A 12,547-nucleotide genomic window follows, 5' to 3' on the forward strand; every position below is an offset into this window, starting at 1 on the left:
ATGTTCAAGACTGCAGTTTTGAATGCTTTGAGTTTTGCCTGCCTTTTATCTAGCAGCTGCGATATCTCTCTGAACTTGCTGAGTTCTGCATGCTCTGCATTTTTGCGCTCTCTCTTTCCATGCAGGGTGCGGTATATTTTGAATGTGACTCGAGAAATAGATAACTTCTTCCCAGGGGTCTTCGAATATCATAATATTCGGGTATATGATGAAGAAGCAACAGATCTTCTGGCTTACTGGAATGATACCTACAAATTCATCTCCAAGGCAAAGTAAGTATGTTTAGAGCACAACAAACACATTAAGAAAATATATACTAAGCATTTAGTACTTTCTTACTGGTTTTCGTAGTTACTTTCTTCCTTATATAACTAGGAATGAGGCATTTTCATTTTGTAAGTATTGCAGGTGCAAATGTCTGAGTGTTAAGAGTTGCTACTGCAGATCATTATCCTTATGGTTCTGTAAGGAGCTGATAGGGCTGAGGGGTGCATGGACATCCCTGCCCTGCTGGAAGAATTAAGATTATTTGATAAGGAAGGCTTTTGCCAAGTGATAGGCTGCTGTATACCCCAAACAGTAAGCACATCTCACGCTGTGCACGTGGGGTTTGGATGGAACTGCGGGCTCAGACAACTGTGTGCAGCTGAAGTCTCTGCCTGTCGAGGCACATGACAGTGCTCAACAGCATCCCAGCCTGTCCTGGGGGAGCTTCACGTGGCCAGCAGGAGAGAAAACCTTATCCAAGCAATAGGGGGAAAAAAAAAAACCCAATTGAAGGAGCCAAACCAAAATGCTCTCGGCCTGCCCGGTGCTCTGAGCTCACAGATAAGAACCAGCTAGACTTTCTCCTCGTATTTCATGGGAGACAAATATTTTTGAATTCCTTGGGGCAGAGCGCAGGCTGCCCTCTGAGGCGCTGTCTGCACCAGCCTCACCCAAGCAAAGCAGCTGCTCACTGCACTCAGGAGTGCTGTTTACTTTGCCTTTGGTACAAGAGAAAGGATAATATCAGCAGGCATCTTCCCTCTGGGTGCAGCAGGCGCTTGCACTGGCTTGCGGTCTTTTGAGTCCTCCTTTGCCTCCCTGCATGGGGAGCTCATGTTTTCCACTCACTTGCCCTGGATCTGATACCAAGAAGAAGGACCTCAAGTGCTGTTCTGGACAGGGCTGGGGATGAGCCTTCCTCTTCTAGATGGTCCTAAGAAATGGAGGGATTGCAGAAAATCGGCCAGGTTGGCCCATGGGGCTTTGGCTGGGTTTTTACCCCTCAGTGCCTCACAAGAGATGCCCATGGTGGCCAGGCAGGATTTCAAACACTGTATTAAAGCAATGTTGGTCTTGAGCAGCCACTTGAAAAATGGTTTGCAGTAGACAAACATCCCTATGCTAGAGACTGCCCTGAGCCACTCGGTATCTTCCAACAATGTGTTTCTGAGCTGTGAAGCCCTTTGTGGGTAATAGATTGCCTTCTGTATTTGGAATACTGCTTGATACCAGTGAGCCATTTTGACTGGGTTCAAGGATGCACATTAGTCTTTAGCAGAGTCTTCATAAAGCTGGGCAAACAGCTGATGTTTGTCTGCTTTGTAATAAAAGCTCTGGAAGCACTATTGTAGCCAAATCTATTAAGAACATCAGGATTTTGTCCTTCGCTTCCTTTGTGTGTCCTGCTCTGCTTTGTCAATTGGATGATCAGATCACATCCAAGAGACTGCCAGCCAAGGCCACAGCGTTTAAAACGAGTTTCATAACGATGCTTTAGTACAGAAGCCGCTGCTGCCTTAAGCTTCTTGAAGGCAGTATTTTGTGTTTATTGATCCTCTCGATCTTTCTCCCGTTGCAGGAAAAATGGTTCTAAGTGCCTGGTGCACTGCAAGATGGGCGTGAGCCGCTCGGCGTCCACCGTGATCGCCTACGCCATGAAGGAGTACGGCTGGAACCTGGACCGCGCGTACGACTACGTGAAGGAGCGGCGCACCGTCACCAAGCCCAACCCCAGCTTCATGCGGCAGCTTGAGGAGTACCAAGGGATCCTGCTGGCCAGGTGGGCTTAGGGGAAATGGGCCGGGTTGCCCGCTTTGAGGCGGAACGCTGGGATGATTGACTTGGTTATTTTGATTGGAACCTCTCTCGCTGCGTTATGTAAGCCCGCGGTTATCTTGGGGGAGATAACACGCTGTTTTCATGGGTTATCTAAGCTGAGCCTGGGAAAATGGTGTCATAAAAAGCTTCTAGGAGGCTGTTGGGCTGCTTTTTGGAGAGCAGCATCCCATGGACTGCCATCCAAATGCAGTATTCAGAGCTGTGTGGTTTCCAACACAGATAAATGATGTCCCTATTCATTGTAACATCACTTGGCAGAGAAATTGCCTTCCCTCTGCCTCAACTTTACAGCTCCCTGTTGACCGTGCTCCTCCTCAGCAGCTGGCCTGGTTTTATTTAGATCCTCCTGTAAGTGCTGGTGTTTGGGGAGGGGACAGGATGTTCTTGTTTCCTTTGCATTGCAACAGCACTATTTATTCCTGCCTGGAGTTGTGAGGCTGGTGTGGAGCTGGCTACGGGCAAGGGTGTTGTAACCCCAAGCCTATCACCTGATTAGCGAAAAAAGATATAAATATTGCATATTTCTGAGAAATCTGCTTGTAAACTGTGTTAAGCAACACTGTCACGTGCTCAGCTGGAAGGAGGTAGCTGTGTTTCTCCAGATTACGGTATTTTGTCTTGGATCCTGACATGTTTTGCTATTGAGCAAATCTGAAGCCTTTGGTGCCTTGCGGCGCACCAAATGTGCTACATGGCTGCTGGCAGCAGTTAATAAGGATCAGCACTTAACTCCGAGCTAGAAGTGACCTGCCCAGTTTGATGTGCATTAGGCAGACTGGAAAATTAGATCTCCCTCGGGTAGGCTGGATGGAGGAAAAGAAGGTTTTCAGGCAGGGAAATGGTGCCAACATCCTGTGCAACAGGTGGGTGAACACCTGGGAATAGCACTGGGCGCTGGTAGCGGCGGGTACGTCGCACCTTCCAAACCTGCCCTTGCTCCGAGCGCTCCGTGTGCCCAGTAGCCTCTGTCACACCTGCAAATTCAGCCCCTGCAAGCGTTTTGGTTAAGGCTTTTAGCTTTAAGTCCTTTATTTGGTGGGAGCGGAGGCTTTCGGTGGTGCGCGGCCCTCCTCCCGCCGCTCCTGACCTGCTCTGCAGGTCCCTGTACAATGGCACGAACACGATTACTCGCGAGGCTTTAAAAAATGCAAGAGCAGTGCATTACATCTGTGGTGCCGGGCTAAAAAGCCTGCAGTAAATGAAGCTTCACTGAAGCAAGGAACAGCCTCTGTAGACTGCAGAAATGGTCCCTCTTTTCTTTATGCTGGTCCTTTCTCGGCTCCAACTGCTTTTTCCCCCCTTCCTCCTCCATTTGATTTAGTTTTGCCCTCTGGCCACCCTGTTTATTGCTGCAGTTTTCCAGGACAGGTAAAAAGAAACAAAACAAAAAACAAAAACCCAACAGATTCATACTCATGTGACTGCTCAGATTTCAGAGGGACGGTTTGCGAGCACAGCCATGTGCTCCGACTATCTAGTTACGGTTTTGTGCTGGGATTATAGCAGCTGGGATATGTTTTCCATCTGCAAAAGAGAAATCCCCCCCGTGTGCTTTTAGTCACAACAACAAGCGTGTTTTGCTCCTCAGCACCATCACACTTCCTGCGGTTAAACCGTCCCCTCCCTCTGCCGGTGGGTAGTGACGGAGGGGCTGGGAGCCCTGTTTTTTTTCTTAGTTGTGGAGAAATTAAAGCAGAAATGTGTTTGGGAGCCACCTCCTCAAGGGGTTTGGGCTGTGACGTGTTGGTCGCCCCAGCACTGGGGTGGGAAGGTCAAGGGATGTCTCTGGGAAGGGCCATGGGCTCTTGTTTCTTGGTGCTGCTTTTAGCACCTCTTGCAGGTTTGAAGGTTGGAACCTTCCTGTCCAGAGGGCCTCAGCATCCACCTGCTACCACAGGCCTCTCCTGCTGCCGGGGTTAACTTGGGCTCCAAAATCCATTAGAAACGGAGCACGTGCCTCCCAGCGCCGTGTTGCGGGGCCTCCACTGTTGGCCCTCCTCTCCTGTGAGAGGACCTGATCCTGCCCCATGTCCTGCGTAGCTGATAATGGGGTGAGAAGGTGAACTCCAGGTGGAGTGTTTGCCTTGTCCATTGGGCCCCTAAACTGGTGTGTTCTGGTGAGTCTAATGGCCTCTAATAACCCTCCTGCAGCCAGTGGATGTGTCTGGAGCACCTGCTCCTGCTGGCAGGGGCCTTGGAGAGGCTTTGCTAGACCTCCTGCAGACCCAAGGTCCTTTCTGTGGTATCTGCTCTCCTCCTAGGGGCAAACGGTGGAAGCACAGCCCCATGGCCCTGGTCACTCAGGAAAACTCATCCCGAAGTGGCCTCCTTTGTTCTCCATAGCCCCAGGGACCGTGGGATGGGTTGTTTTTGGCAAGTGGATGTGAGGAAGATGATTCAGTGCTGCTGGTGTTGGTTGACCTTGTGACTCCTCAGACCTTCCTAAAGGGACTTTCCAAGAGATGGAGGACTTGAGCTCCCTTTTTGGGAAATGCAGGTGGTGGTTGAGGTTGCTTGTTGACTGTAGAGGATGTTCTCCTGTGTGTCCCCGTGCACGCACAGCCTCCTTGGTTGCCAGAACTCGGTTACTGATCACTGAAATGTCTCAAGGAAGGAGCCACAAGGCTGCTGCTGCGCTGGAGAGGAAATGTGACTTCATTCGGGATCCACTATCTGCTCAGACCCAGGATCAGGCACCCTGTCCCTCCTGGTCCTTGCTACCAGCTGAAAAATGGATGGAAAATGGCTGAGAAGGGACCACATTTGGTAGTCAGTTAAACACTGCATTTGAGGAATGGCTGATGAAGTAGGGCTGGCGCATACATGGGAGCAGAACAGTGTTGAAAGGTGGCCTGGTACCAGACCAAGTTCTCCAGCAGCATATTTGGCCCTGAAATGTTTAGGTTAAGCTGCAGCTGTGCTCAGTGACTTCCAGTATTTGTCACTGTTCTTCATGTAAGCTGCATCCTCCTGCAGCAGGATGGGTCTTGCCCTGGAATGTGAAAACACAACTCAATGTTTTCCCTTGCTTTTGTTCCCCACAGCAAGCAGCGGCACAACAAACTGTGGCGCTCGCACTCAGACAGTGACCTGTCTGACCATCATGAACCCATCTGCAAGTCCGGGCTGGAACTGAACAAAAAGGAGATCACCACCTCTGCTGACCAGATCTCAGACGCCAAGACCAACGACAACCAGCAACCAATGTCTCCTGTCTACCCAGCTGAGCTGGACAGGGAACAGCAGCATCCAGAGGATGCAAACCTGATCGAGGAGCCATGTGTGAAAGAGAGAAGGGTTCACCTGGAGTTTACGTGTAGAGACTTCCACGCTGAGCAGATAGAGGACAAGCTGAACCTAAACAATATCAATGGCTGTCCAGTAGGTTGTTGCGTGGACTCTATCCCCCCTGATAACTGCCATGCTTCTGAGGCCTTAATGCAACTCCAGCATCCCTTGGAAATAACAGAGTTTCCTGATTTGACAGTGGATGATTTAGAAAAAGATGCTCTAAAGCCTGATATGAATGTGCATTTGCTTCCCATGGAAGAATTCACTACGTGCTTTCCTCAGTCTCCAAACCAGAATTCCCCAAGTCCCCAACAGGTTCCCCAGCCTGAAGTGTCAGAGCTCAGTACAGATAGGATTGATTTCTTCAGCGCTTTGGAGAAATTTGTGGAGCTTTCCCAGGAGAGCAGGTCACGCACCTGCTCCCATTCCAGGACAGAGGAGCAAGGAGGTGGAAGGAATGGGATCTCCAAGGGGTCTACTCTGGAGGTGCCACCTGCTGCCGATGGGGCTACAGATACTCAAAGGAGCAGCTCTGGAAACTCTCCTCAAGCATCAGATGACTCTTCCACTGATGAAGAACAACAAAAGGTTAAAATAGTTTGCTCAGTTTGGGGGGCACTGCTCAAATATGTCCGCAGTAGTTTTTGTGCTGTGACATTGCTGTGGTCGGGGCAATTCTAGTTCTGGCTTTGCTGACCAGGATGGGTTTCTGGGGAGAGATTGCTAGATACTTCCCCTTTTCTGGACTTTTCCCTTAAAAATCTGTTTACTGGCTGCTGGCAGTGACAGGGCACTGGCTGAATCGGCCGGGATCTGCCCTGCTGTGCTGCTCTCAGGAGAGGTTTTGAGTTCTGCGTAAGGAGAGCAGATAGGTGGGACTTGCCCCGTTACTGCAGCTGAACTCTGAACACGAGGGACTAGCCAGCATCCTGAATCCGCACAGATTCCCAGGCTTGAAGAATCCACTAAGTAATGGAGCAAAGCTGCTATCTTTTCATGATTGGGAAATACCCGCATTGAGACAGCAAACTGGGGACAGATGGATGGGGACTGATCAAAGAAGCGAATGAGTGGGTGCAAGCCTGGGGTGTCAATAAGGGTTGTCAGGGTTCTTTTTCTGGGGCAGAGATGTTCTTGATGGAATTTAATGGCATCCTGAATTAGGAACCTTTTTCTTCTAATTGCTTTCCACCCTGCGGGGTGCTCACAGGGACTGACGGTGGCTGAGGCCATCGTGTTCTGGGAGCCTCTTATTTAAATGCCACGCTGCTTTGCTTGAGTCTTCTCTATCTCCATGTGAGACAGCAGGGACCTTCCAATTACAATAGGCCAATACTATCTCCAGTGATCTGGCGGAAGGAAGGAATGTCAGTGCTGGCGTCTCTGCCTGTTTTCCTTAGGGGAACTAGAGCATTTCGGTGCTCGTTCTTTATGCTGTGTTTCTGTTCACTCTTGTACATAAAGAGAATCTTTTAAATTTACAGTTCAAAACTGCACTTTTGGCAGTATTAGATTTTTTTTTAATGTAACTGGGCCTTTTTAAAAAAGGAAACAAAACTAATTTCCCTTGGGATTTATGTCAGCTAAGTAACAGGCTTTTAAATCATAGTCCAGGTGAAAATCTACCCTAGAATACATTGAATACAGTCGCAGGGATGATATTACTTGTTACGCACTTGGGATCTAGTTCTGCACATTGACACGTGTGGTGTGTGTTTGCTTTGTGGGTGTGGGCACCCTTTTCTGCTAAGCTGCATTCGTGCTGTGTCAGCACAGATGATTCATTCTGTAACTCCCCTGTTTCTCCCCTGCAGGAGGTCCCCGAGCTGCCTGGCACAGACCATCTCACAAGATCCCCCTCAGAAAATGCAATTTCTGTGAAGGAAATTATCACAGAAATTGAGTCGATCAACCAGGGAGCAGGACCTGCCCAGCAGAAAGAGGGTTCTACAAACCATGCCCAGACACCAAAGCGGAACACGGTGCACGAGCTGCCGGTGGAGGTGGCCTGGACATCAGAGAGGCTGGAGCAGAGCGAAGGAGCCTGTGCTGGACACCAGGAGAAGGAGAAGGACCCTCTGCAAGCTGAGCAGGAAGGTGGCTCCTCGCTGCAGCTCCCTCCCTGCAAATGGGACCTGGAGGGAAGCAGCCCAGCGGCAGAGCAGCACGAGCCTCGCGAGCAGAACGTCGCCCCCGAGCCCAAGTGGTGCCCGGGCTCTGTCCGACGGGCCACGCTGGAGTTCGAGCGCTTGAGACAGGAGCAGGAGCATCAGCACGCCAGCCCGGGCTGCGCGCCGCCCGCGCGCAAGAACTCCAGGAACGACTCTCCTGCCGCCGAGCTCCTGCCGCGCGGGAAGAGCGAGGAGCCGGAGCCGGCCCCGGAGAGCGACAAGGTGCCGAGTCCCATCGCTGTGGAGCTGCCGCCTCCTGGGGCAGAGCAGCCTGCGGAGCGGCCTCCCTCCCTGCCCGCTGCCTCTGCTGCCCGCGAGCTGCGGCTGGAGCAGGAGGCGACAGCTCACGAGCGCAGGACCGTGGTCTCGTTCGACGGCACGGAGGAGCCAGCTCTGCCCTCCCTCCTCCCAAAGAGAATCGAGATCATCGAGTACACGCTCAAGCCTGCGGAGCAGGGCGGGCTGGGCCCGGCCGTCCCTCCTCTGGATGAAAACTTGAATCCCTCCTTGTGCTCCGAGAAGGTCCCTCCCTGTCTCCAAGCTCTGATGCTGGCGACTCTTTCGCCGCCGGAGCCCGCGGTACAAAGGCAGGCGGGAGGCGCCAGTGAGGAAGGGGGTGGCTTCTCCATCCCCCTCGGTGCTGCTTCCCCCTCTGCCCAGGCCGGCCGGGATCGCTCTCCCTCCCCGTGCGTCGTCCGCGTGGAGGGCGTCACGGAGCAGAGCACGAGCACGGACGCTGAGCCGGCCGCGCCGTGCGGCGCCGCGGGGGACGGCGGGGAGCCCCTGCGCGCGGCGGGTGCCGGCACCTCGAGGCGGCCGAGCAGCGAGGACGCGGCCGGGCAGCGCGACGAGGACGTGGCCCTTCTGGACATCTCCTTCCTGTGCTACGGCCTCCCGCACAGCTCCAGCAGCCGCAGCATGGAGGAGCGCGGGGACAGCCCCGGGCTCGTCAAGCAGCGGGCAAAGGAAATAGAGGCCCGGATCCGGCACGCGGGGCTCACCACGCCATCCCACATGAAACGCTCGGCGTCCTTGGCCAAGCTGGACTGCCTGGATCTCTCCAAGGACGACTTATCCGAGAGGGAATCGGCCTCTTCCAACGCCAACCCGGTGCTTCTCACCTGCGTCGCGCTCGGCCGAGGCTTTTGCAGGGGGACGTCGGAGGGGGGCTTAGAAGGCCCCTGTGAAAAGCACTGCGATGCCTCCCTGCCCGCCCTGCAGGACCCAAAACCCACCAAGCATTTTGTAGAACAGCTAAGAACGACAGAGTGCATTGCCCAGAGCAAGCCGGTGGAGCGGCCCTTAGCTCAGTACGCCAAAGAGTGCGGCTCGAGCCAGCAGGGCCCGTTCCCCGGTGCGGATCCCGCGTGGACTAGCTCCGGAGAGGGTCCCCCGCTGCTCCCCGGGCACCTCGTGGACTCCTTGTCCCCAGCCCCAAGCATTGCTGTCGCACCCCGACAGCAGCACGGGAGAACTCACCCTCTGAGGAGACTCAAAAAGACCAATGATAAAAAGCGGACAACCAATCCACTCTATAATACAATGTGATTCTGAGCCCTCAGCTGTGATTTCTTACAAAAGAGAACCCACGTTGTTGCGTTCACACAAGGGGCAGGTGTAATATATAAGGAACATGCACTTTATTGGTTAATTTTATATATATTGTCATTTTACTGTTCCTGGCGCAGGTAGGTGTGGGTTGGTTCTTCTGTGTGTGACTCTGACTGCAGGACTGTGTGTTTTTTATTTTTTATTTTTTTTTAACTCTGATAACCTCAAATGTTCTTTTTTGTTGTTAGTTTGTTTTAAAAGAACACCTTTAGCAAAGGAAAACTGCAGTCGGGTCACTTCTGCAAGGTGGAGTTTTGCATAGAACCCGGTCCTGGTTTCTAACTTGAATTTCTCCCCTGCTTTGAAACGGTGCTGGGCAGTCGTTGGAGCAAGAGCCCTCCCGTAAATGTGAAGGCTGTGCCAAGATCCCTCCGTTTGGCCTTTCTTTTATTTCTACAAACTGGAACTCCAGGACAGGGGCAGATCACTTAGGAAACAGCTTCAGGACGAGCTCCCGGCCTGGTTCTGCCAGTGCATCCCCAAGAGGAGGGTGCAGCAGTTAATCACACTCGTGGCCAGGCTTTAAAACCCACAGGCTGCTGGTTGCTGCCTGGCAGATCCCACATTTTGTAGCGAGGAGGAGCCCCGGCCTCCGCTGCGAGACGCCGTTTGGCCTCGATTTTGCCGGAAAAGCGCCGCGAGCAGAGGAGAAACCCGCAAAACCAGAGTGTTCTTTTAAAACAAACGGGTCTGTAGGGTTTTAACCCTTCCATTACTTGAATACTGCTGTGGGCCTTCCAAGTTCATGGCCATATCATCTGTCCTCTGCCCTCCCGCTGCCTCCCCTCCGCTGCTCCTGTGTCTTGGCCCCGCTCACGGGCACTTCTGTTTCCTTCCAGACCTCGCGCCTGTTCTACTTGTTACACCCTGGATTTCCCCACTGCAGGCAACGCTTGTCCTCTGCTGTCACTCCTAACACCCAACCCAGAGGGAAGATCTTTTCTGGAAGCTTTTTTTTTTTCTTCCCTAAATTGATGTATATATGCTATTTATATAGATTTTTTTTTTTGTCATTTCTATGTTTTGGGTTTTGCTTTTTTCTAAGAAAAAAAAAGGGGGGAGGGAGCAAGACTGCATTGTGTAAACTGGAAAACAAAACCACCTTCCGCAACCTCAGTGCTGTTGGTCGTAATCTCCGCGGAACTGGAGCGCATTTGACTCTGTAACTGTCTTCCCTGTCCCCCCGCGCGGCTCCGTGCCAGCGTCTGCCAAACGTGTCCCTTGTCCTGCGTGGCAGGAGGGCAGCCTCGTCGCTGCGTCCCCCTCGGTGGTGGTGGCCGATGCGCCGGGTGGCCCCGTGCCCGCTCCACATTTCAGCAGGGTTTTGGTGTGTCTGTGGTTCCAGAGCTAGTTGCAGGCTCATTTTTTTTCCCCCAGCGGTGCAGAGCAGCAAACTGTCCCTGCAGGGAGCGCAGGAAAAGCCCCGTGCGGGGAGGCCGGGATGGGGAGCAGGGGCCCGGAGGCTGATGAAGCTCATCTCCATCCCCAGCACCGCGGAGCGTTGGGAAGCAGCGTGGGGCTGTCCCGGGGCGAGCGGGTCCCGGCCTCGTCCGGCGGCGCCGGGCGCCTCGTCCCCTTGCTGCCCAGGAGCTCGAGCGCTGCTGGGGGGCAGCGGCGGCGCCCGCGGCGGGGGAGCCTCTCGGGTCACGTAGCCCGTCCGCTCCCGGTCACTAAAAGTCACCCAAGTCACAGGGAGCCTGGCCCAGGAGGCCGGATCAGTCTCCGCGACGCTGGAAGACATTTGGCCTCTCGTGGCCCGCTCCAGCTGGCTTGGGGCTGGGCAGGCGGCGCGGAAAGGCCAAGGGGCTCCTGTCGTCTTGTAAGGGCAGCCCTGCTCCTTGCTTCCCTCCTCCCGCCGCAGCACAGACCACGTGCAGGGCCCTGCGGTGACGGGGGTGCCACCGAGCGTGTCCCCTGCCTGCACGGGGATACCCTGTGCATGTCCTGTGTCCTGGGAAGAGGAGGAAGATGCTGAGTTTTGTGCCCTGCTCAGGTGCTCTGGGGAAAGACCCTTCCTTCAGGCCCCCCGTGCTGCTTCCTCCCGCTGCTCCGCTCCTGCCCGCGTTCCCGCAGGGAATGCCCGCGCCGGGAGCGCTTTCCTGCACTGCGGCTCGTGCCCGGCACCACTGCCTCTTCGCCTTTCCGCAGAGCAAGTCGGGGAAAGTTCCTCTCTTTAGCAGGCAGTTCTGGAGGCCATGGAGAGCTCGAGGCTCAGAGTTGGGTGGCAGAGAGGACAGCGGGGACCCCCGTGCGCACCAGGGGGAGCTGGGCTCGCTCCCGCTCCCTGCAGCCATCCCGGAGCGGCGGGTTGTGAGGAAACGCGTTGTTTGAGGGCATTTTGTACAAAGCGAAGCGCGTTGTTCGGGCTCGGAGGCCGCCTCGTTGTTTACATTGACTCCCGTTCCGTATCCTGGCCGTGGCCTCCCCACCTGCTCTGGGAGCCTCGCGGCGAGGGCAGCGCGTGGGGCCCTGCCGAGACGCGCGCGGGTCCTGGGGACGCGGCGGGACCCCCTCTCCGCTCCTGGGGACGCGCTCCCGGCGGGCGGCACGAGGGCCACGAGGCTCCCAAGCGGGGGCCGGTGCCTTTCATTCCCTCGGGACACGGCGCCCTCGGGGGTCCTCGGTGGCCAACGCGACCCCGGGGAGGGCCGCGCTGCCACCCTCCTCCTCCTCCATCTCCCGCGGCGGCCGGGATCATCCCCTCATCCCTTAGAGACTTTATGACCGATGTGCTCAGCTGTTTTTAAATGTGAACTTGTGCACTGACGTGCAGACTCCATGTTCTTGTTACTGAATGAATAAAAGTTTTATTTTGAAGATGACGGCTGCGTGGCCGCCTCCTGCTTGGGGATGGCACCAGGGTTGGGGAGAGGGGTGCAAGACGAGTGGTCCCGTCTTGTTAGGAGACGCAATGGGCTGGGCAGCCCCTGCTGCAAGAGGCCATCCCGGACCTGCTGCGCTCCTGGGGCAGGTGCTGGAGAACCGTATGGGAAGGAGGGACGGTGCCGGGGATGTCCCGTGCTGTTGGGTCCGTCCCGGCCCACGCAGCCAAGGGCGGCAGAGGGGCTGTGAGCCGGGGCGCAGGACGAGGAAGGTTGTTGCCTTTTTCCTGTGTTTTCGCCGGCCGCCCTGCCCGGCCGCTCAGCCAATGCTCGGCCAGCGCCGCTCGGTGCCCTTGTAGGGTCCAGGGCTTGCTGCCTTTCCAGGCACCAGCGCTCGGCTCCTGCGGCTCCCCGGGGCCTGCAATCCCTTAATCCCCTCAGGGCATCCCTGCGCGGGCGGTTGGCTGCACTAAATCCTAAATCCAGCCTGTGATTGCATCTGTACCCGTCCCGGCGCGTGGGGCTGACGTGGGCTCACCCCGGGGG

The 12,547-nt window shown here is 54.9% G+C and overlaps 1 protein-coding gene across 2 annotated transcripts in view; it reads left to right on the forward strand.

Moving 5' to 3' along the window:
* The window catches only part of SSH2 (slingshot protein phosphatase 2), an 85,437-nt gene extending 76,064 nt beyond the window's left edge, over positions 1 to 9,373 (forward strand). For both annotated transcript variants that reach the window (XM_088533105.1, XM_088533106.1), the window contains 4 exons: positions 126 to 272; positions 1,847 to 2,047; positions 5,151 to 5,985; positions 7,212 to 9,373. In XM_088533105.1, the coding sequence (XP_088389231.1) occupies positions 126 to 272; positions 1,847 to 2,047; positions 5,151 to 5,985; positions 7,212 to 9,116 (3,088 nt within the window). In that variant the 3' untranslated portion in view covers positions 9,117 to 9,373. The remainder of the gene's footprint in view (positions 1 to 125; positions 273 to 1,846; positions 2,048 to 5,150; positions 5,986 to 7,211) is intronic.
* Positions 9,374 to 12,547: the final 3,174 nt, after the last annotated feature.

The sequence above is a fragment of the Tinamus guttatus genome, unplaced genomic scaffold (assembly GCF_059628265.1).
Source record: "Tinamus guttatus ecotype Peru unplaced genomic scaffold, ASM5962826v1 Tinamus_guttatus_pri_ptg000480l, whole genome shotgun sequence".
Lineage (NCBI taxonomy): Eukaryota > Metazoa > Chordata > Aves > Tinamiformes > Tinamidae > Tinamus > Tinamus guttatus.